This window comes from Ammospiza nelsoni, chromosome 7 (assembly GCF_027579445.1).
Source record: "Ammospiza nelsoni isolate bAmmNel1 chromosome 7, bAmmNel1.pri, whole genome shotgun sequence".
Classification (NCBI taxonomy): domain Eukaryota; kingdom Metazoa; phylum Chordata; class Aves; order Passeriformes; family Passerellidae; genus Ammospiza; species Ammospiza nelsoni.
Window position 1 is genome coordinate 19,495,269 of NC_080639.1, and position 23,393 is coordinate 19,518,661.

A 23,393-nucleotide genomic window follows, 5' to 3' on the forward strand; every position below is an offset into this window, starting at 1 on the left:
GGATTTCTGTAATTTTTCACTAATTCCACCATTTATGCACCACTATAGATGTTTCTCCAATACCGTGAGGTCAATCACAGATTAACTGGATTTAAGAACACTTTTGAATATGTACTTAGCAGACATCTATAGTGCAAAAAGAACTTGCAAAAGCAATGTTACGTAGTTTAATATGTAGGTCTGTGCATTACTTTATGAGAATTATGAGGATTTTTTGTGTCTGATTCTTCAAAAATTAAAGTACTTACTAAATTGTAAGTCTGCAAATATCTATATCCCTAGATGTAAATTCTCTGTTCTCTTTACACTAATGAAAAGCAGCCCACTAAGTGTAGATGCAGCAACCTGCATTCTTGGGACAGAGTTCATGCTGTGCCAAGTTCTCCATTGAGTAACAATTCTTTTCCCCCTGCATATAGGAAAATATCACAAACACAAAATTTAAACTGTGATATTTTAAATGTGATGTGAAGATTTGGGAATACTTATATTAGCACAATGTAATGTCTGGAGGTATCAAGGTATTTCACAGTGACCTCCAGAACAAGGGGTACCATTTCTCATGGGGTGCTCTGTCTAGGCCTTATGGTTGTGCCTAATTAAAGTCATAAGTGCTGGTCTGGCACCTTGGAGGATTCTGCTGTTCTACTATGACCTTAAAGGACAAACACAATAGAGCAGGCTTGGAAAAGTGGATTCCTATTTTTAATTCTGAATTTCCTTAACTCTCTTGGGGTTGTTTTAGAGCAGCAGACAGTTCTTCTGAGAAAAACCACCACTACAGGGGCTTTTCAAAGCAGTGTTCCCACAGCAACTCCACCTTATAGGGTAATAGTAAAACAGCTTCTGCCATGTAGGTACCTGTTGCTTCATGTAAACTTGCTTCAAGGCGCATAGTTTCTAGAAAGTGCTCTAAAATTTTCTCTGGGGTTCCTGACATCACAATATACCTGAGGGAGAGAAAGGAGCAGTTAGCATCTCACAGCAAAAACAGCTAATCGAGAAATAATTGCGTACCAGCAAGAAGATCAGGACTGCTGTGCTGCTGTGTGCCAAGCTCCTGCTCTGACCAGAATCTCTGTGTGTTTAGGGCAAAACCCCTCACAATCTTTGCTGGCTTCCCCCCGTAAACCTTAACAGTAACGTTCTCCACCCTGCCCAGGGATGAGAGACAGCCCCCTCCCACACAAGCACTTCAGTATAACACCACCACAATCACACCACAATCAGCAGAGCTGCAATGGTCCAAACTCAGAGAAGTACAAGCAAAAATGCTCCTCCACTGAGAATAAGTATCTGAGTAACAACAGCAATTTGCAGTCATAAAAAGGTCTTAACTATGGTCTTAACAGTTTCAGACTCACTATGAGCCTGAAATAAGAACTAATGTGTATCAGTGTCAGAGCAATGAAACAATTTCCTTCAGCATCTCTGACACAGGTTGGTCTGGGAAGGTGGGGGCAGATAATGAAATAGCACACTGTATCCTCAAATTTGTGCAATGCCTTGCATAGCTGAAGTGTTTCAAGTAGATAAACTGAGAATTGTACCACTTCCTGCAATTAGTTTAGTGAGGTGAGAGAACTAGTGCAACAGCCAGGTTTTTCTGCTTCATGCAAAAACACTGGCAAGATTTTAAGTACCCACAGAATATCATATGATATTGGAAAACTTGTCCTGTCATCTTTTTTTTTCTCTTTTCTCATGGATCAGATTTCTTTATATTTCCCTTCATTCTTTCAATCTTTGCTTTTTTTTTGCTTTTTTTTTTCTTTTTGGAATTCAACTGATAAAGTATGAAACTTAAAAAAAATAAAAGAAAAAAAAGAAAGAAAAAAACCCTGAGAAGTGAAGATACTCTGCTCCTGCTGAGAAATAAGTGGTGGAGCTGAGCTCCTGGGAGCTCCTCCTCACTTTGAGCACTGACCGTCACAGTTCTTTTACCTGCCAACCTCTTTGGAAGAACTGTATTGATGTCCCAAGAACACAAACACTTGTTAAGCCAGTGCACATTCTCACAGAGACACTAACCAAGTATCTAAGTGAGTGAAGCAGAGAAATCACAGGTTGCTGTACTCTGAATATGAAAGTGGAAATGAACAGTGAAGTGACTTGCAGGGCTGCTGAATTCATGCTGCATGAGTGTGATCACCCATAAAGAGTTAGATAAGTGATAACTTCAGAGCCAGTCCTCCCAAGTGAAACTGGCACTGAGTGAAAGCACAGCTCAGGGAGCTGGGTAGGAGCTCTGTCTCCTCTGTAGAGAAGGCAGTGGAATCCAAACTGTAACCAAAGGATCTGCTCCCAAAATGAAGATTCTCCCAAGGCCAAGATGAGAAAATTAGCTCTTTCCTGAGAAGAGGTGCCTAATAAGCTCCTCTTTTGAGCAGTCATTTTCAAAAGTACTGAACACTCCACTAACACATTCCAGTAACACTTGATTTCTGGAAATCAAGAAACTGGTAATTTTGGTTTGGTCTCTCAAACATAAATGTAGCCACTTACTCTATTTCCTAAGGGAAAAAACATTGTCCTCAGACCCAGTGAACTGTGAAGATTTTAAACATAAAGACACTGCCAACAAAGAATTAACAAAGAATCCAACTGGTGAAAAGCAGACAGTGAACCTTCAGGGTAACTTCCTCTTTTGGGTAACTTATGTCTATTGGTCATACTTATCAGCAAAAGCTCTCTTGCTGGCACATTTATAGTACCCAAAACCTGACCAAATGAGTAAAATATTTACAGAAATGAAATTCTGAACTTTACCTGAAAATATTCCTGGTATGTAAGGCCTAACTTACTCACAAATATCTCTGGCTATTTTTATCAAATTCTGAAAAAGAAAATGTTAAATAATACAAGTAACACCGGTGCAAAGAGTTTGAAAGGAAGGCAGTGTTTCAAAATGTTCAAATGGAACTTTCACTTTTGGAAGCATGAAAAATGTGTCAGACCCAACAAAAAGGATTTAAACCTATGACCAAGTTGCTGTGCATTGCAGTTGCTGATGCAAATCCACTGGCTATGGTCAAGTTCCCCTCATTTGGGCAAAGAAAAACTTCTGTAAGAGTACACAGTTACCTGGTAGCATAGATTGTTTTTCTGGATGTTTTAATAGATCAAGTGAATAGAAAATAGAAAAAATAGAAGTTCCTGAAAAATGTGAAATGTCTATATAAAATGCAAGGAATGGCTCATGCAACCTTCACAGATCTTTATAAATCTTTGCATTTAGTCATGAAGTTAAAATAAGTATATGAAATCCCAGATGAGAAAAAACCTGTACCCAAAGTATTGCACAATAAATTGGCTCTTTTTTAAGAGAAAGTGAGGTTCAGGGTAAAGGATTCAAAACTTGTTGAAATTGTTTGAATGCTTCAGAAGAAAATTGTGTATCCATTTGCAAATAACCCATTTACAAAGCCTTTAGGGGTTTTACCAAGGTTTAGAATGGTAATAGCCTCACTCTACTCTTATCACAGTAGTATCCAAACAGAATTGTACTTTTTCCCTTTCAGTAAGAAAGGAAAATATAGTTAATATTGTTATTACAGTGCTAAACTATTCTGTAAGATAAGCTCTGCAACTTTCGTTGCATGAGATCTTTGTACTGTATATAGATTGTGCATAGCAAACTCTTCTTAGCATCTAGAGCTCAAAATACAAAATAAAGATACCTGCACTTAACAATAAAATAATGTATTTTCCTCTCATCTCTTACACGGTAACTCAGATTAAGAGGGTTTCATCAATCTCCATGCTTAGTCTATTTGGATGCTGTTTCTTGAGGTAAGTATTTACACTGAGATCTTCAGGGAATTATTGTGCAAAGACATAGAGCTGGTGTGCTGCTAGAAATGGATATATTACTGAGTATGGGACATGTGCTGATGACTAAAAAAAGAAAACCTTTATATGCACTGCAGTCTTCCACCGAAAGGGAATATGCTATTGTTTGTATAATAGTACCATTTTAAAAGGTTAATAATTGTCTGACATTTGCACTACTGAATGAAAACATACTTGTGCTGCGGCTGTGAATTTCCTTGATTAGAAATTCTGTTTCCTGCTGGGATCTTCTCCAACACCAAGACATCTTGGTCATGTTCTTTGAGTCTTACTGTATTTGCTTCCACATCCTGCAAGACAAGTTATTTTTAATAAATGTGACTGTACTTGATTTGCCTGATTAGTTACTCTTAACAAACTGCATGACTTTCAAACACAAAATACTTGTGTTGGTTCTTTCCCTCTGTATTTATTTGTCTTTATTCTGTTTTTCTCACAGGCAGAATCAAGAAGGAAGCACAGGCACCGAGGCAAGAAACAGAGAACTGTGGGAGAGATTAGAGCAAGAACTATATTAAAAAATTCCATTTTACGGAGATGTCAAATTTAAAAAAAAAAGTTTGCTGGAAAACAGTCTCTCCCCAACTTGCTGTATATAATGTCGTCTCTACCCCACTTAAATGCAAATACTATTTTCTACAATCTGACTTTTCTCTAAAATAAAATAATAATAAAAAGAAGAAATTAGCATTTAAGAATAGAAATCTTAGCTCAGTAAACTGTTCATTTCTACTACCAACTCAGAGTAGAAAAAGAAAAAAGTTAAATATAATGTGCATTCAAAAAACACAGGTAAAAATTAGTAAGACCATGGGCTTGGATCTTCTTTGAATTATAGACCAAAGCTTAATCAGTTTTAAGTCTCCACAGCCAACCCAGCCTTACTCCCAAAGGGATCCTCTTTCCCTTTGGTACAGCAACCACAAGTCATTTTTATAGTGGAATACCCTTTCTGGACTGGTTTTATTGCTGCAATACTGGGCATATACAGGTTAAAATACAGGACAATGCTAGTTTTGACTTCCTCTACCATGAATGACCACAAAATAGCCTGAATTTACAGAATTAAGTTGGACTTTGGAACACATTTACCCCAAAATGAGCAACTGTCAAATTAGTCTGGGAATATCTTTCTAGAGTTCTCTGATAAAGGCATCTGTAACTTCTGCCATTTGCCACTTGATTCTGCCCTGAAACTCATGAATTTAATGTACCTGACCTGACACTGACCTATGTGGGAGAAGGGGTGATCTTGTTTTTTATTAATATTTGGACAGAATATCACTCAGAAATCCTGAACAGCATGAGGAAAAGCTGAGCAGGGCAAATGCTAGATTATAGAATGTGAGAGACAAGATTCCATTTGATCATATTTTCATGTCTGAGCTGGGAGCTGAGAGAGGAAAGGTGATGAACATATTCTTTATGTGACCTTCTAGACTGTCTCATCTCTGTTCCACGATTAGGCATACTACAAACAAGGTTAACAATATTAATATATTCATAGAAATGACAGCCTCTAGAAAAACTTGCAAGTTCTGATATCACACTGAGGGCTGCCCTTCCCACTCTTACCCTAAGGATCCTGTTGAAGTCCTCCTTATCTACTCTCAAGAAGTGGCAGTTGTCTTCCCGCAGAACAATGGATGCTGCTCTGGGAGCATCATTCACAAGTGCTAACTTGCCAAAATCATCTCCTTCGTGTAGAGTACATACCACACCCTGCACAGAGCAAAACATTTACATGCAGAAACCCATCATTACTCTGGATTCTATTGAAAGTCCTTGTACAAACACTGGACTTCACAATCAAACACCAAAATAAATCTATTTGGCAGGAAATCAACAGCCAAAATAATGACTAGGAAACAATACTTGATAGCTGGTTATTACTATTACTAAAGAGAGGCAAGAACAGAAAAGAATCAGCTTGTTCCCTGAAATTGCATTCAGCTTGAAGGACTCGTCTCTTCTCAGCCTGCTGAAGACAGAAAGCTGTTGACTATTTTGTTTTTTATTTATAGACGCCCTAAAAAATAAAATCAAGTTTGCAGAATTAACATGGAGCATATCTCCAGCTGTTGTACATCAGCAGTGCTCTGTTTCCTCCAATTCCCAGTAACAGAGGATCTGGCCCACCCAGTGATGTAAAAAACATGGCTAAATATGTGTTACTGAGGAACAGACTTAACACTAGGGCCCCTGTGCTAGATTTTGGTGAAATGCTTTGTTTTCAAATGGAGGATTCTCCGTCACTGAATGAGAAATCAGTGAGGAGTGGGGTTTAAGATTCAAGGGATTCCTTTGTACCAATATCTTTTTTGTTTTGAAAAATCACTCTCATAAACAGGAAATTTCATAAAGATGCTTTTTGGTCTATGGCTTAAGTAAAATGAATAGCTGGCATAAATCTGGAAGAGCTTCAACCAACCTGAGAACCACCAGTCACAAAGCAGTACTTTTGTCTGACATGCATGAGAACAGTTATTCATCCAAATGCATGACAACACGGTGGTAAAGGGATGGGGCAAAACCCCCATGAGAGAGAAGTCTGGCAATCCACCAAATTCCAGCAAATTACTTTGTCCTAAAGATACTGATGTAACTCTGATGGATTACAGTCAGAAACTGAGTAATATATCCCAAAATTATGGAGCAATCTACTGGAAGTATAATCAGTAAAACCATTGGATCATTTCTTAATAAAATTACAATCTATTTGTTTTGTCAGACAAAGCAACTTCACTCTAAATTAAACTGTATTCCTTCAAAGTTTACTCTTACAATTTCGATAATAACAATCATACAAAATAGCTTCTGAAAAAAATACCTTGCCATAAATGACTACGTTTACTGATCCCTTTAGGATAATGTACCAAGAAGTACCTTCTTCTCCCTGATTAAATACTACAAGAGAGAAAAGATTTTATGGTTAGAATATAATTATTCAAAATATAAATGGGCCAGATTCTTCACCCAATAAAATTCAAGATAACTCTACAGTCATATAAATGTCTACCTTATAAAAGGGCATACTATGATTTTAAAAGCAACTGCCTTCAGAATTTAGAAAAACAATTCATACCCATATTGTTATGTTATAACACTGATGTGAAAGTTGCTTTTCTTTTCTATGACAGCTCCAATAACTACTTTATCAATATGTCAGGTTATCAATTACTATTAGCACACAGGTTGGATCCCACTAGTAGCACCATGTTCTAATCCAGTTCTCTAGTGACTGTAAAGTTAATATTCATTTGCTAAAATGTCTCCGTATTAACGTGCCTGAGTAATCTACCATTTTTAATCCTTTATTTTGTGAAGGAAGATTTTTTTTTTAAATACAGGATTATATTAAAATACATTTTAAATAGAGATTGGTCAAATAAAAAATTCTAGATAAAAACACACCCAAATTTTAAGTGATACATACACTCAGCCAAGGAAACAGAATTAATTTTGGTATTGTCCCTGCATTTGGTAACAGACTAAGCTATCACTTATTACCCTAGGTTTTGAACATGAAGTGACAATCAAGTTTGAAGAATGCATCCAAGTTTTTCTCTTGTCATTTAAGCATTAGGAATTTATATATTCATAGCACAGGTAAGAAAGAGATCTGACAGGATTCCATTTACTTACAGACTGTTCCTGCTTTGGGATGTGACTCAAAAATGAGGACACCTGCTAATTCCCGTTTTACCTTAAAATAGAAAGAGAAATTATAGTTATTATATGTATCTCATTCCTCCTGGTGATGAGGTCACATAACATAGCCCCGTTGTACTTTCCCTCCCTCCGCATCATTGATCAGTTGTTGGTCTGCTTCACTTGATCTCCTAATTCCTATTGATTGGCTTTACAGAGCTACAATTCCTGGCTCCAAATGGCTCAGACAAGGGCATCTTTAAGATATGGGTCTCCACATCTTTCTTTGTACACACACATGTGAAATGACCATCAATGATTAACAAGACAGGAAGTTTCAAATTGTAGTAGTTAATCTGTTACCAAAGATAGCTAGAGATTGTCAATTACTGCATGGAAATATTCCTGTTCTCTCCTGAGGAATCTGGTTCAGACTGACGTAAGTCTGTGCTTCTGCTGTGTCAAGCTGTGAGGCACAGCCATCTGGACTTGCTGAGTCCCCTCTCTGCCTGACAGCTCCCCAGGCAAAACATCTCGCTCAGTACCTCTTCCAGGAACAGGACACTGCCCTTGGTGTCAGCCAGCCTCCTGCTGGGTTTGTTTTGCCCTCGGTGTGATCAGCTCTCGCTGACTGGGCACTTGTCTCTAGTGAGACACTGCCTACAACTGCTTTTTGCCACTGTAAACACTGTGTTCTGCCACAAAATATCAGTAGCACTAGGAATCTTGTATGATCCTGAGTTCTTATGTGTTTTATGTTTCTCTTCATACAACCACAAGTCTCCAAGAACTTAGAGGCCAATTTCCAAGCAGCAGGATTCACTTATTTGGAGCATGTCAGCTGGTGACAAGCCATTTTTCAGAGGTACTACCATGTAACTTAATCATGCTAAATACAGATCAAAAGCTGGCCTCAACATCTATTTACTAGTAGTATTTTCACACCACTGTCTCGCTTGTTTAAATTAAAAAAAAAAAAAAAAAAATTAGGCCACAAAGAAAGACTTGGGAAGGAACTCTCATCTTAAATTCTGGACACAATCCAAATGAGAATCTGATGGCTGCATCTCCTAAGATGGGTGTAAAAATTTGGGCACTGATGTACTTAAAGGCACCCACCCAACCTTGGTGCTCAGGCACCAAGGATAAACATATCACATCAGCCACCTCTCCTAGAACTCCTTCCTGACAATCAGGGGAAAGCACTCCCTTTTTGAAGCCTGGAGAAAAAGAGAGATAAATAGAGGTTTCTTAAAGTACACCGACCAGTGAACACAGAGGCATGCAATTTCTGTAACACTTAACTCACCAAACTCCTTTACAACTTCTGCTCAAAGGCAATGATACTTTCATAAAGCCAGAAAATACAACCCCATTAGCACTGTTCTGCACAAAGCAGAGAGCATTTCTATCCATTTATGTCCTCAGATGTCTTTTCAGTTGATTCAGTCACTGGCCTTTGCTGTGAATGAATTCACTTGATGAATCCCGAGGTTTGACTTGTTTTTAACACTGTGTTATATAATTCTTCTTCATTTGTACATTAACTTCACAGGCTTCTCTAGCAGGAATTAGTTCACCACCATGAGACTTGAGCTTTATCCATTTTAATTTCTATTGCTTGTGGCATATCAAGAAAACATTACTTTAGGAATTATGCCTTACTTAAATTAAACATTTAATTTCCTTTCAAGTTGATTGGTCATTAATCTTCTAGTTCATAGAAGCAATGCTATCTGTTGTTCCTCTGAAGATTTCCTCTAAGCTAGTCTTGGTTTCTGTCTTCTTCTTTAGTTCATGATGCACGTAATAAGCTGGCATTTCCATATTCTTACTAAAAACATGGAATCATCTGTACTTCAAAATGCCAAGTATTTTTTGCAGTTTGTATCACTTTCCATACTTGCTCCATATGGTACTTGCTGTGGTATCTGACCTCAAGTCTGATTTTCTTCTGAGCTGAAAATATTTTCTATTTCAAATTTTTTTGTTCTGGGTTATGTATTGAGAATTTTCTTCACTCCATCTCAATATCTGTTTATCCTGGGTAGTTTCTTTTGTTTAACTTTGAAAGGGTCATTTCCGGATCTTACAGTAGTCTTTCTTTAATTACTCTTTTCTGTACATTCCAGGGATTTTTAAGGCTTTTGGATGTTGAGGAATACATCTAGTGCAGGTACCTTGGTTTGCAAGCTGCAGTTTGTCTGCAGACTGAGCTCTGTGTGGGAGCCCAGAGAGACAAGAGGCCATGGACTGCCAGCCCTCTTCAGAGCAAACAGCACAAGCGGCACCAGCCACGTGAAGGCACACTGGGAACACAGCAGGAGCACAGGACACAGGAAGAAGGGTGAGACTTGTGAATGCTTGGATGGTGAGGGGATAAAAGCCCAGGGGTTTCTTTATTGGAGATCCCTCCTCAGAGGCACCAGCTTGAGCTGTTTCTGTGTTGCAGCACTGTGAATAAATTGTTTTATGGAGCAAGACATACAAGGCTCTGCTATGGGAAACCTGGGGTGGAAGCAGTGAGGAAACCTGGTCTGCTTGTGTGAGTGGGGGATGTGCAGGAGTCCAGCAGGACCTGCCAGGTCACTGGAGCTGCCCCCTGTGAAGGGGCTCCAGCCCCAGCAGTGACAGTCTCTGGTGCTGGGAGTGTGACTGCCAGAGTCTCACAAATGGTCAAACTGGGAAGTTTCCTTAACACCAATGTAATTCAGATATCAACTCTGAATGCCTACTCTTTTTTGACAAACATAGTTCAGGTTTTTATGTTTGCATGGAGTACTATCTTTCTGTAAGGCAGCTTCATAATTAGCTGCATCTGTCCAAGCTGAGAACAACTGAAAATAAGAGATTCTGAAGAAGGTATTGTCAAATATGGATCTACTTTCTGACTGGTTTCCTTCTTCTGAAAGCATCCACATCTTATTGCTACCAATTAAAGTGCTATTTAGCTTGTTTCAGTTGTCTGCACAGTGTATGATGAGACTTTAAACAGATGCATTCTCCTGTCCATTCCATTTATCCTTGATTCTCTGTGCTGTTCTTGACCACTTCAGGGAGAAAGTGTCTGATGAGATTTCTTTCACTCAATGGCAAACTCCAACCAGCAAGCACTGCACAGTGCACCTTCCTCCACCGTATAATTCCTCCTCCTAACTGGCTCAAGCCAAGACTCCCTACAGAAATCAATTCTGCAAAATTCAGTAGTACCAGTGCCTTCATTTACACAAAGATGCCAGACAGTGGCATCTGTGCCAAGTGAGGGGCTGTGTAGAAATACTTGAAGGGAATTATATCTGATACTAAATAGACAACCTACACCTGCACAGTGCTTGGGTGATTCTCACAGATGGAATAAATTCTTTGCATGGAAAGTATAAATGAAAATGGTTACAGGCTCTCTAGCTTTAATAAAGTCAAAAGTCAAACCAGAAGTAAAAATTAAGCCTCCCTTTAGGTGATGAGTTATAATTTTTAAAATTACTTACTGTGGTAGAAAGGTGAGATAAGGCCTTAATGTGGAGAAGTTCTTCATATATAAATTCTAAGTCATCTACAGTTCTCTGGCCAGGGCTATAGAGAGAAGATAAAAGGGATAATTCAATGCAATAAATGGTGAAATAAATACTGCACAGAAGGACAGAAAAACACAAAATGCTGCTGAACAGTCTAGTAAAGTGTACATCCTCACCAAACAGGGACTGAATGATGTTTCTGGCTGGAGGACTGAAACACACAAAGGATGGAAGCTCTGTGAATGCCACCTGAATGACACTGAGCAGCAGCCATGGCAACCACCTTAGAGAGATCCTGATTAGGCAGCTTTTCTGATTAAATCAAGTGTTCTATATATGTATAAAATGGTCACATAAATCAGAAATGGTACATAAAGATTTGTTCCTTTCAAAAGGACTCCTGAGCGTGGGGCATGCACTATTTTTCACAAGCATTACTAATTAGCTGTAGCAAACACATTTGTAGTGGTTTGTAAAGGAGGTGTGAACTTCTGCTGAACAAACTGGAGATGCAGCAGTGCATCTTGGAGAACAGCTAACGACTGCTCTACAGTTAATGCTGAGTGCTGCTGTTTAGCCACAAAGGTAAATAAGAACCACTCAGTAATTTCAGCTTCTCTCACTGAAAAATACAAGAAGCTTGTGCTAGAGAAGAATTATTCCTTCATCAATGCATTGATGAAGGAATAATTCTTCTCTAGCACAAGGAGTAGTAAGGAGGCTGGCACTGTAGCTGAAATAATTCCATTTCTGTAACCTACCCAAAATTTTCTGATTGCTAAGGAAGGGCACAAATACTGTGGGGACTGCACTGTGTCAGAGATGCTTTGGAGGATCTAATAAACAGCACACAGGAGGAGTTGTGGGAGCTTGACAGTAACTCCCAATCTTTTCTCACTCACAAGATTCTCTTCAGTTACAATATCTAATACAATATTATTTTCTAAAAGAACAATTTCTCCTGTCATATAATTTTAGACAGCACATTGGAATGACATACAGACACACAGGAAGAAAAATACCTTTAAAGCATTATTTCAAGCTATTTTTGTAGGACTAAGTCCTTCCAAACAATATGGTATAGATTTGTGAAAAGCAGATTACAAGTAATTAATTAAATGGGCCAAGAACAAAAGAAAAGAGCAACAAAGACATAAGGGAAACGATGAAAATGGGATTCAAGAGAGGAAATGGGATACAAGAAGTCCAGTCTGAGGGCAGGAGTTCCAAATGAGAAGGTTTACATGCTCCACCATTACAACAAGCACAGTTCTAAATCCTGCTGTCTGCAATGTCTGGTGTCAAAAGAATTAACAGCACAATTGAATCTTTGGACAGCTCTAAAAGAAAAACTACAATGATACAAGTTTTCCTCCTAAAATGTCAGTATTACAGGAGACTAGCACCTAGAGGATCAGGAAAGCCCTATGAAGAAATACTGTGCTCTACAGATTTTCTGCCTAGTCACCTCCTGATTCAACAGTCTGTCTACATCTTGTGTGAGACACAGGGAGTAGCCAGCTCTGTTACTCTGGAATTATACTGCATCTTTTTACAAAAGTAGCTGGATGGAGACTTCTTTTGGATGAAAGAAGTACTGAAGAAGTCACAGAAAATATAAGGAGAACTGACATCTCTGCTAAGCAAGCTTTATTTTTCTTCTGTTCTTCACTTACCAATGACATGCATTTATTATTACCCAAATTAAAGACAAATTTAGACTACAAATAATTTTGGATTAAATTACTCTTTTCTCATACAGAATCAAACTATTAAGGGAAAACCAGAAATTGGTTTGGTACTGCTATGCCCTCTAGTGACTCAAAATACTCCAGTTTCTGAATCTGGCTTGAAATTACAAGGCTGACCCTCCTAGTGATTTATGCAACCATCTTAATTAAGTACAGCATAAAACGAAGCCAGTACAAGCTAGCTAACAAAAAGTAAGGATTTTAACAAATAATAGGGAAGTAGCAACTTTAATTTTATTACATGCTTGCAAAACGAGTATGTCTTGGAGAATATAGTGTAACAAGTTAAGAAATTTCTACATTAAATCAAAAGATAAAAGGATGATGCGTTACTACATGAGATCTCAATCAAAAAGACAAAAGGACACACTCTTCTTTCAGCATGTCCATTTGCTTCCCATGCTAGCACATTGGAAGGACTGACAATCTGTAGCAGATATCTGTACCTAGTCTTTACTTCTGTTCCTGCAGATGTCACGTGGAGAGATATTAGGCATCACTGTGTCTTTAAAACCTGTGTGGTGACCCACTGATGTTGATTTGTAGGATCCTGCTGTGTAAAGACCTAGTTTCTGCAGGGGACACATTCTAACAGCAATAGCTGGTTATAGAGCGGATAATAAGTGGAATAGGTAGGGAACGAGGGTACACATTAATGGACAGAACTCAGGTGATATTAAGTGATCAATAAAAACTGTTCAGTGCTTGGAGAATTTACCAAGGTCAGAGACATCGAGCTTCTCTGTGACTAGGATGTTGACAACAACACAGTACTTTACCATTGATAAGCCACATACGTCAAAGCAGTATCATTGATTATTTTTATTGTACAGCTAACCAGAAAATTCTCAGATAATATGAACAAGGGAAAAGATCAGAGACCCCATAACATTGTGATTAAGTGTCAAATGCTCTCTATGAAGAAAAAATGTGCTAAGTGAAGCCACTAAGAACATATAACACAGATTTATTACTTCAGTCACACTGCTAACTTACTTTAGGCTAGGGCATTAAAAAGAGAATGTAATCCATAACATTATCTGAGCTAAATACTATTGTCGGAGCATTACAAGTCTTCCTTTAAAGACTCCTGTTATTATTGTGTTTAGCTTTGTATTATAGCATCCTATTAAATTAGGGTTTACTATCAGGACATATTTTCATACTGAAGGGGGGGGAAACACTTAGGGAGGAGCTGTATTAATTCTACAGTAATTTTTACAGGAACTTTAGCAAGGTCTGCACCTGTGCTACAGCCATTATAAGGAGCAGAGAGCTGTGTTTGCTACTCCACAAAAAGCTACTTTCACATTCAGTATATGTGTTTCCAAAGGAAAAAAAAAACACAATAGCAACAAGAGCCTGCCAAAAATTTCCCTGAGCTCTATTCTGTTTTTTAAACTATAGAACATTCTTTCACAGTTTGACAGTTAAAATGCTGCAGTTAATGTAATAAACAGAGACTTTTTTAAGTTGGCTGTCAAAACAAGTGACACTTTTTGTTAGAGATTTTCAGATTTTGAACAATAGAAAGTACCTTTCAAAGCAACAGCTTCATTATACAATCAAATTCTCCAAGTAATCTTCTCATCAAAGAATATTGTCTTATTTCTTTCAGGGTAATTATCTGAGTTCTGCAACCTCTCTGGAAATGGTTACTGTTATAAAATGCAGCTGTGTTGGCTTGAAAATTGTGGGTCCTGCTCAGGTCAGCTAGAGTCAGCATCTCTGAAGCCTTGACAATTCCTTTGAACTTTTGGCAGCTGTAACAGTGTCTAGTCAAAACTAGCAGGACTCTGAGGATTCATGGAGATTTTAACAGCTTTGCTACAGCTCAGTCCAGGGAGGATTTTCAACTAACAAAATCATTACGTATGTACACTGAATACTAGAACAGTAGTTAATATGGTCTCTGGCAGTACAAGGTTACTTCAGTGAGCAAAGGGCTGCAAAAATTATCCACTTTCAGCGATAGGGAAACATGTCAGATGATATCAGTCTTGAGAAAACCTCTTTCTCCTCACTATATTCCATGAAAAATCTCATATTAGTATTCTTTCAGGTGATGCTGTGCAAGTGACAATACAGAGAGAAGAGCAGTACTTTCCACAGCATCCTTCCAGCCTTTCAGTACTCTGTAAGCAGTCCAGATGATAATCAATATTTATCTTGCTATTGTAAACTTACACTCACTGTTCTGGAAGTCATGACAGAAAGCAAATGAAGCAGGCAGCCAAAACCCATGATAACCAAAAGGGAAATTCATAGAGACAACCTGCTCAGTTAGCTGAGGCACAGGACAGAGTGCAGAGAAGCAGGGTCCCAGCACACACCTTTGCTCAGACTCCAATGACTGGTGTCTGCTAGAGGTGCAAAAGCTCACATTTTCTGCTCAGTGGAGAAGGCACAGGACATGTCTGCGAGGGTACAAGATCTCAATTCCATGACTCCCTAAGGATGTATGCAAACACTCTGCTCTCACTCTGGCTTGTCCATGTATTTTGTGTGACAGGGAGCAAGTGCTCCTTTGGTTGTATTGACTAGATCTCTAATAAGGAGAAGAAATAAAATGTATACTTCAAACCTATTGCTGCATGACAGGGTTTCCTGTTTATATAAGCACAAGTGTTTGATGGCACTTTTTGAAATTCAATGCTTTTAGCAAGTTTTTGGAAAAGTGCTGTTGAAATGAGCTTGTGATCTAAACAGGAATGGAGCCTAGAAAGGATACAGATGGAAACAGAACAGGAACAAGCACTTGGGTTAGGTGATTCAAAAATCTTTTACTCTGAAAAGTGTTCTCACACTGTAAGCAGGGCCCACTCCTCTCCCATGGCAAAGACAAACTTTTACTCCCTGAGTACCTTCCTGTCTGAGTACCTGAATGGCCCCTTACTTCAGTGAAGGTGAGTTTAAGTTATTCCTTATTCTCAGTGTGTTCAATTAGCAGCAAAATATGTCTGCCATGGCCACTAAACCCTACCTGCTTAACGCGTGCCTTCAAGGGAGGGTCAAACAGAGTTTATACTGGCTTTGAAGTCACTATAAAGCTGTCTGAAAAAAGGCTGATAATCAATGTAGGTTTCTCTTGTTTCCATGTCACAAGGAAGACCCATAATATTAACTCATTATTCTGCTTACGGTTTCCTGAGAATCATCCTCATATGCGCATCTGGCCCAATCTGAGAGAGAAGCAGCATAGTATCCTGTAGCTCCTCATCACACTCCTTTTTCTCCTCCTCAGTTGGCAAAGGGGCATCTTCATGCTCATCATCCAAAAATCGATAAAATAAGTACTTGTCTTGAAAGTGGTGTTCCTGGTCCACTGAAAACAACACAGCACATCAAATACTGAATGCTCCTCCATGAAGCAAACCTTGTTTGCTGTGTAGTATCATGTTTGTTACAGATAGATTATTTAAGAAGGGAAAGAAAGCTACAGAAAAACTCTAAGAGCATGAAACTATTTCTCATGTATGCAGCTTGAAGGGTACACTTTTAAATTGTGTACTACAAATACTATGCAAAAGGCTTCCATATAAGTGTGTTTTGGGTGTGTATAAATACAGGCATACACATGTATATGTTTTTTTATTAGTTCTGTTTTTTTATTGCTTGAAACTATTTCATTTAATCAAACAAATGACACTGGGAAAAATGGTTATATTATGAATTTCTAAAAGGTATTTTCTAGCGAAACAGTTTGCTCTACTTATTTAGACAGGCTGAAAAAAGGTAGCAAAAGCAACTAAACTCCTTGTGATGTACCAGAAATGTGTATTATCAAGGTATAATCCCAGGGGCAAGTCCATTGATCTGTGTCCTGGTGGAATAACTCAATGCATGAACTGCCAAGAGAAGACCTCTAAAGTAACATTATGATACTGCAAACCCCTGGTCTTCCAAAGTAAGTCAGAGTGATGTGTTGAGTTGGATACTGTGATGCAGCTTGCATTAGCTTTCCCCGGAGAGTTCAAGGGAATATATAGTAGAAATTCAAGTCAGAGCCCTTAGGGTAAGGCAGCAGTGGAAACAATCTGCCTTCTCCCTGACAGAAATGGAATTTTCTCCCTGGGATATGGGAACCACAACAGATGATAAATGCAAGTTTACTGTAATAGAGCTACTCTTCTACATTTAATAAAAATGTATATGCAAAGATTCAAATACGAATATTGCTTTAGAAACCCACTCTTTTTGAGGGCTGTAATATCCTGTTACCCACTAAACCCTGCCAAATGGAAACTGAAAGTCAATGTAAAATGCAATCAGAAAGCTAACATAAAATCACAGATTTCTGCACTGGAATATCTGGTGTGCTGAATCCCCTCCAAAACCAATGCAAATCATTCCAAAATTATGAATCTGAGCAAACACAAACACTCATATTCACTTCAAAATACTGCAAATCTTTGATGAAGGTTAGTTTAATGCATGGTAATACATCCCTTGGTTTTGGCCTGAGTGCTACCCAGTTTTAACAATATAAGCACAAGCCAGTGTACTCCTAAGTATAATTAGACTATCATTATCAATTGTTCATTTATGATGCAATATGATCATAAGTTAAAAAGCATACTGGCAAGATTCAAATAATACTGCCTGTGTGTTGCACTTGTACCTATGAATGAACAGGCAGCTCTGTGGCATTTATTTTAGGCTCATGATGCCTTTCTTTTTCATGAAAAAGAATACAGAGGTGTTGATGTCACACACTGCCCATATTTTCTTCAAGATAGTGATTTTCTTTATCTTACCATGGTTAAGAACACCTTCTTCCAGCAGTACTTGCCACATGCCAACAGCCTGGGTTCGTAAATGGACACAAGGACTTTGTTGCATCATCCAGTCAACTAGCTCTGTCCCCACACAGCACTGCCTGAAGGACAGATAAACAGACAGGAATGAAAAGGAAGCCTGCCAGGAGAGAGACTGCACACAGTAACTGCCAACAACAGTGATATCTTAAACCTGTACACAGTTAAATCTCCCTGCAGAAAACCCCATGTCACCATCTACATACACATGCTTGAAATACCAGTGAAGGTGTCCAGTTTTAAGAAGATCACCTTAGCAAAGAAATGTTTTGGGAAATGCAGAATTCAGAGGATCTATTTGAGCCTGTGACACCTGGTACAAAACCTACAGCACCAGTGCAACAACCTCCAACCCAGTACTCAAAAGAAACCTCTGGATACCATGGGATACCAAAAGCCTCATGCTTCTCAGAATCTTGCATGCAAGCAGAAATTTAATACTGTAAAAGTTATGCCAATGCAGCCTCCACAGGAACAGTGAGTGCTATGAGGGTGTTCCTGCATTTGTAATCAAATTTCTGTCACACTGTATTTGGAGACACTGGTTTTGGTACAGTGTTCTGAGGCTCTCTCATGTGAGGTCTTGGTAACCTTGCACCTCCTGACTGACCCAGAGGCAGAGAGCAGGTCTCAAGTTCTGGAGAACAGCCAAAAACGATTAAAAAAGAAAAAAGCCACAGGGTCACTTAGTAAATTCCTTATCCTTACACTCCCTAATTCAGCAGAACAGTAAGAGTTTTCCCAGTTCTGTGTGAGAGAAAACGGTGCAGTTGTTTGACCAGCACTGTTCTTCATTTATCATATATGCTCTTCTGTTATTCTAGACCAATCAGCAATGTCATATTGAGACATATTCTTGAATCAACTCACAAGTGCCAAATACCTTTGTATTTTAAATATATTTTGGACTGAAATATGGAAAAATCAATGTATTTATTTCAAATGAAGATCAGCAACATATTGATTTACTATTTAGAAAAAGACACACTCAGAGATTTAAAAATAATTTTTACTTAAAAATTCTCTGAATAATGAACTAGGTATTTGATTTAAACATTAAACTCTAAAACAAACAGATTATTTCTTAAGCCAATAGTAGGCAGATCCTGACACCTTGCAGGCAGATTTCTTTCTACAAGTGCCATTGTTATCCCACTTCAGCAAGACTGTGCTGCCACCAGCAGGAAGACAAGAGAGTCTGACAAAACACTGGAAAAAAAATTAAATAGAACAGCAAATCTGCATCAGGAATGTTTCTCACCAGGTGAATTTTCAGAACACCACAGTGAGCAAGACTGCTGTAGCAATCAGTACAGGAACATAATATATTAATAAACTTTTCTGTTATCTCTTACTGATATACAAAGAGAACAGAATCTTCATTTTAACTTGGTACTACACATAATATTCCAGCTAACTATGCTATTAACTATGCTTTGGAAGAGTGTTTGTATGTGAACACTCTGTTCACAATCACAGACTCAATTTCCAGTCAAATTACTTCAGAAAGGATTTACCAGGCCCATTAAAGACTGCGTAACATCCAACTCAAATAGCATCACAGGATAATTTCAGACCTTTTGAGACCTGCAAGTATGGTAAGGCATACATGACAAATCAGAGAATGGCAGGCATAAAAATTCAGAGACCTCCATACAATCAGCTCACACACCTGTAAGTCTTCAGATGGTATTTACGATCTCTTATCATGTGAGGAGCTCGGGACAGAATTGTATTTCGCAAAATCTTTCCAGCTCTAAGGATCTTTTCTGAAGGAACCTTGGTGATCATGGAAAAAAATAAAGACCAAGAAACACAGATTTTAAACTTTCTGGAATCTCTGTACTGCTTTCTGCAAAACAAAACACAAATGCTCTCCCTCCTGAATTAAAAATCCTCTTGCACAGAAGCTTACTTTTTAGAGCAATGTAGTATATATTTGGGATTTTAAATTTCACATACTTCTCACATCTAACAGAAAGTATCACTTCAGCTGATTCATATTACACTGTTGTAAATAGTTATTTCTATTTGTCTAGTGGCCTGGCTCTACAGCACACCTGTGTTCTATTACCTGTGTAATGGTTTTAGTAGGATGATGTGGGATGTGAGGATCAATAAGAGGTGTCTGAAAAATAAAATGAAATTAAATACATTTTTTAAGGTTGACCAGAAAAATAAAGACTAAAGGAAAAAAAATTAACAAAAAAGCTGTAATAACAAAGAATAATGTGGAAGTCCAAGCTCTGCCCAGGACATAGGAATATATAAAAAGCTTCTGAACACATCCTCCTAAAGGCAAACTTGGTTGTTGAGGCTCAGCAAATTAAAACAGTGACATGACATGTGAAGATGAATAACAAATCTGTGCTAAACTTTGTCAAGTACTAATGAAATGGGTAATGGCTGAACGTCACGTCAGATCTGAGCACACACAGGCACAGTTACCTCTTTGCCCCATACAACAGCGCTGCCCCACACGCATCTGCTCTGCCATTCACCCCCCCACCACAGAAATTCTCTCCTTCTTCAGCACCTTTTTCTATTCAGCTCTTTTCTCCCTTACAGCACAGCACAAGAAACAGGAATGGAGATAGAGATCTTCTTCCTCTGTGTTTTCTAAATTATCACCAGGCTGAGCTGGCAACCCTTTTATAGCTGCTCTCTGAAATGCAGAGGCAGGCAGGCAACTCGCAGGGACCCAGGCAAGGACTGGGGCTGGCAACGAAAAAAGGAAAGAACAAAGCAAGTGGCTTGGTTCTACAAAGGGAGGAGTGAAAGGAAAGACCATCGGGGCTCTACAGGGGAGAAGGGGATGAGAGAAATGGGAAAACAGGCACATAACAAACAGGTGAAAGAGGGAGACAGGGAGCACATGGCACAACACAGAGGGAAAAGGAAAGCGGAAGGTTAAAGGACAGTAGAAACAGAGACAAAGGTGAGCAAGAGCAAACTTCAGCAGCCACGTGAGGATGATGGGCAGACCTTTGGCTTGTAGGGCCTGGTAGTTACAGCATGGACCAAACTCACTTTGAGTGTGAGATGTCAGGACATGACACAAGGGCTGGCTTTGGCCGGTGCTCAGGGCTGGCTGACAGCAATCAGGCTGAGTAGAGCCCTCCCTCAAGGGCAAGACTCTGCACCTCGGCCCACAGCAGCCACGGTGCCCGCGCAGCCCCGCGGCAAAGCCAAGGCAGCCGGGGCAGGATCAGTCAAACACACACCAGGCACTTCTGGGCTGAGGAATTGGTTTCCTTACACTGGGCATCTGGCCATTAGCTCCCATGGGATTTTAATGATGTGACACAGTCCTTGCACTTATCAAACAGGGCTAAGAGCTAAAAATGCAGCAGGAAACTATGGTGGGAAGGGGAAAAGCATATGACAGAAATCAATAATCTTAACATAGAGGCCTGTATATGGAAACCAATACAAAGTTCTTGTTTCTATTCATACCTTACAAGAAATCTCTGAAAAGGCATATCAGTACAATTAAAAAGGGATTCCTGATTTTCCTCATTTATTAAGTCAACAATTTTTTATAAACACATTTAAGTTCCAAACATTTCTCTTCAGCCAGAAGAGCAGTAGCACATCCCTCAATATTTCTTGGTTTCTGGAACTGTGTGGAATCTGCTCTAGATGGTCTACATTTGCAGTTAACATAGGCAAAGAATAGCAAAATCTTTTCAAAGATGCTTCTAATGAAAACAAAACCACAGAATAACACTCTCAAACAGGTACAATATCTTCAATCTAGCCTCCAGATTTTAATTCTAGTTAGGAATATACTTAGAGGAGAGATAAAATATATAAGACAAAAAATATAGGAGATTTTTAGAGCAACAGACTAGCAAAAACAAATGCACATTTTTGTTCTTTGGAGTTTCAATTAAGTTTAAAAAAAATGCATAAACTTATAGGTGAAAAATTTACCATGGATGAAGATTTTTTAATAAATCTCCCAACCTAATCAAAACAGAATATAAGACAGCATTTGGAAGGAATCTGATTCAACCCAAAAAGGTGAAAGCTAAGACACAGCACAAGAATCTCCAGAAAGCAGCAGGAAGGCTTATTCACTGACATCCTGACCAATACAGAAGGATCAGCTGCAAAGATTGAACATAACTTGGGTGAAGGTGATCATGAAATGATCCAGTGTCAGAACTTTACAGAAGGAAGAAAGAGCATCAAAGCGGACACAATGCACTAGGAAGAAAAGTTTCCATAAAAACAGAATACTGATAGCTATATTCCTGGAGTGGGTCATGGAGGAACAAGTGTGAGGTAAAAGGAATTAATGGGAGCTGGCAGTTACTTAAAGAAACCATATTAATCATACATACAATATATACTAGAACTTAACTAGAAGGTGAAGTAAAGACTTTGCTAAAGAAAGAGCTCTTCACTCATACACAGAAAGGAGAAAGTAGGGGGTCTAAAGCAAGTATAAATTGAATAACAAAAGACAGAATTAAAAAAGCAAAGGTATTAAATGAAACAGACCTGCCAAGAAATGTCAGGAGGTACAAAAATATTCCACAAGTACATTAGTAGTAAAACAAAGAAAACAAAGAGCGTTGAGCTGCTGTTTAACAGAGGGAAATCTATTTACAGGTGGTTCAGGAAGGCCAGAAACTTTTGATTTATTTTTAATCAACGTTCATTAGAAAGATCAGTGGCAGAGAGATGGTTAATATCCTGAGTAGTAGAGTGACAGGAGTAAAATCTCAACCTTGAATAAAACCCCAAGAACATAAATTAGTTGTTTTCAGATTGGCTTTGTAGAATTTCATGCAGGAAACTTGAAGAGCACGAAGAAACTTAAAGAGGGTTGCAACCATCTCGGAACCATCAACAGCCACTCTTGGGGTCTAAGGAAGGCAGCTGAAGACAGAAATATGGAAAAGGAGAAGCTGAAAAAATACAGATATCAGCTTAAAGTCTTCCTAGAAAAAGTCAATTTGTAAGCACCTGGAAAAGAACAGGGAGATGAGTCACATGTGATGTATATTAACCAAGAACAGATCATGCCACACTGATCTAATTTCTTTTCATTATCGAGTAGCAACATTGATAGATTAGACAAGAAGTAGTAGATTTTCAACCCTTTAGTAAGGATTACCACTTTCTCATCAGATATTCTGTTCTGCAACAGTCAGATTAAATTCTTAAAAAACAGGTACAAAGTCAGCTGGAAAAGTGCATTTTGAAATCAATTACCAGTGAAGCAAAGTCAAACTGGCAGTCATACCAAAGGTCTGTTCAAAGCAGCATTCAAGAATATATCACATCTGATAACAATAAATATTGACATGGGATGAAGCAGAATACACCTTTATTGATTCTGCAGGAAACTTCAGGATGGGAGGCATTGCACATACATTACAGAATAGGTTTACAATATGAAACAGTTGTAGAATTGGTCTAAAAATGATGCCTTTATGTACAGAGTGATGACTACATTTCTGAAGCAGGTGGATCCGCTAAATAAAGACAGGGTATGGAACAAGTGTCTTAGTGCAGTACCACAGAAAAGGAAAAATGGTTTATAATGTTTTAAATATTTAAATATTAAACACAACTGATTAACCAATGCCATACTTGCGTAAAAGCAGCAAATACTGTGGTGGAATGTAGTAATATATTAGATATATAATGGTGTTTTGCTTTAGTCAGCCTAGGTAAGAAAAGCAGTGTGTCTCATCTGCCCATTTTACTCCAAAAGCATCTAAACCAGCTGGAAAGAATTTAGAGGAAAGCAACAAGAACAATCAGAAAGCACAACATAAATAATCAAAACT

The 23,393-nt window shown here is 38.5% G+C and overlaps 1 protein-coding gene across 3 annotated transcripts in view; it reads right to left on the reverse strand.

The window, feature by feature from the left end:
• RAPGEF4 (Rap guanine nucleotide exchange factor 4) overlaps positions 1-23,393 on the reverse strand; it is a 142,788-nt gene that overhangs the window by 36,507 nt on the left and 82,888 nt on the right. The window contains exons 7-16 of one of the 3 annotated variants that reach the window (XM_059475806.1): positions 19,661-19,714; positions 19,259-19,365; positions 17,527-17,648; positions 15,911-16,094; positions 10,992-11,076; positions 7,498-7,558; positions 6,683-6,759; positions 5,428-5,574; positions 4,027-4,142; positions 862-950 (exon numbers count right to left, since the gene is read on the reverse strand). In XM_059475806.1, the coding sequence (XP_059331789.1) occupies positions 862-950; positions 4,027-4,142; positions 5,428-5,574; positions 6,683-6,759; positions 7,498-7,558; positions 10,992-11,076; positions 15,911-16,094; positions 17,527-17,648; positions 19,259-19,365; positions 19,661-19,714 (1,042 nt within the window). The remainder of the gene's footprint in view (positions 1-861; positions 951-4,026; positions 4,143-5,427; positions 5,575-6,682; positions 6,760-7,497; positions 7,559-10,991; positions 11,077-15,910; positions 16,095-17,526; positions 17,649-19,258; positions 19,366-19,660; positions 19,715-23,393) is intronic. The other 2 variants (XM_059475807.1, XM_059475808.1) reach the window with 2 other exon arrangements.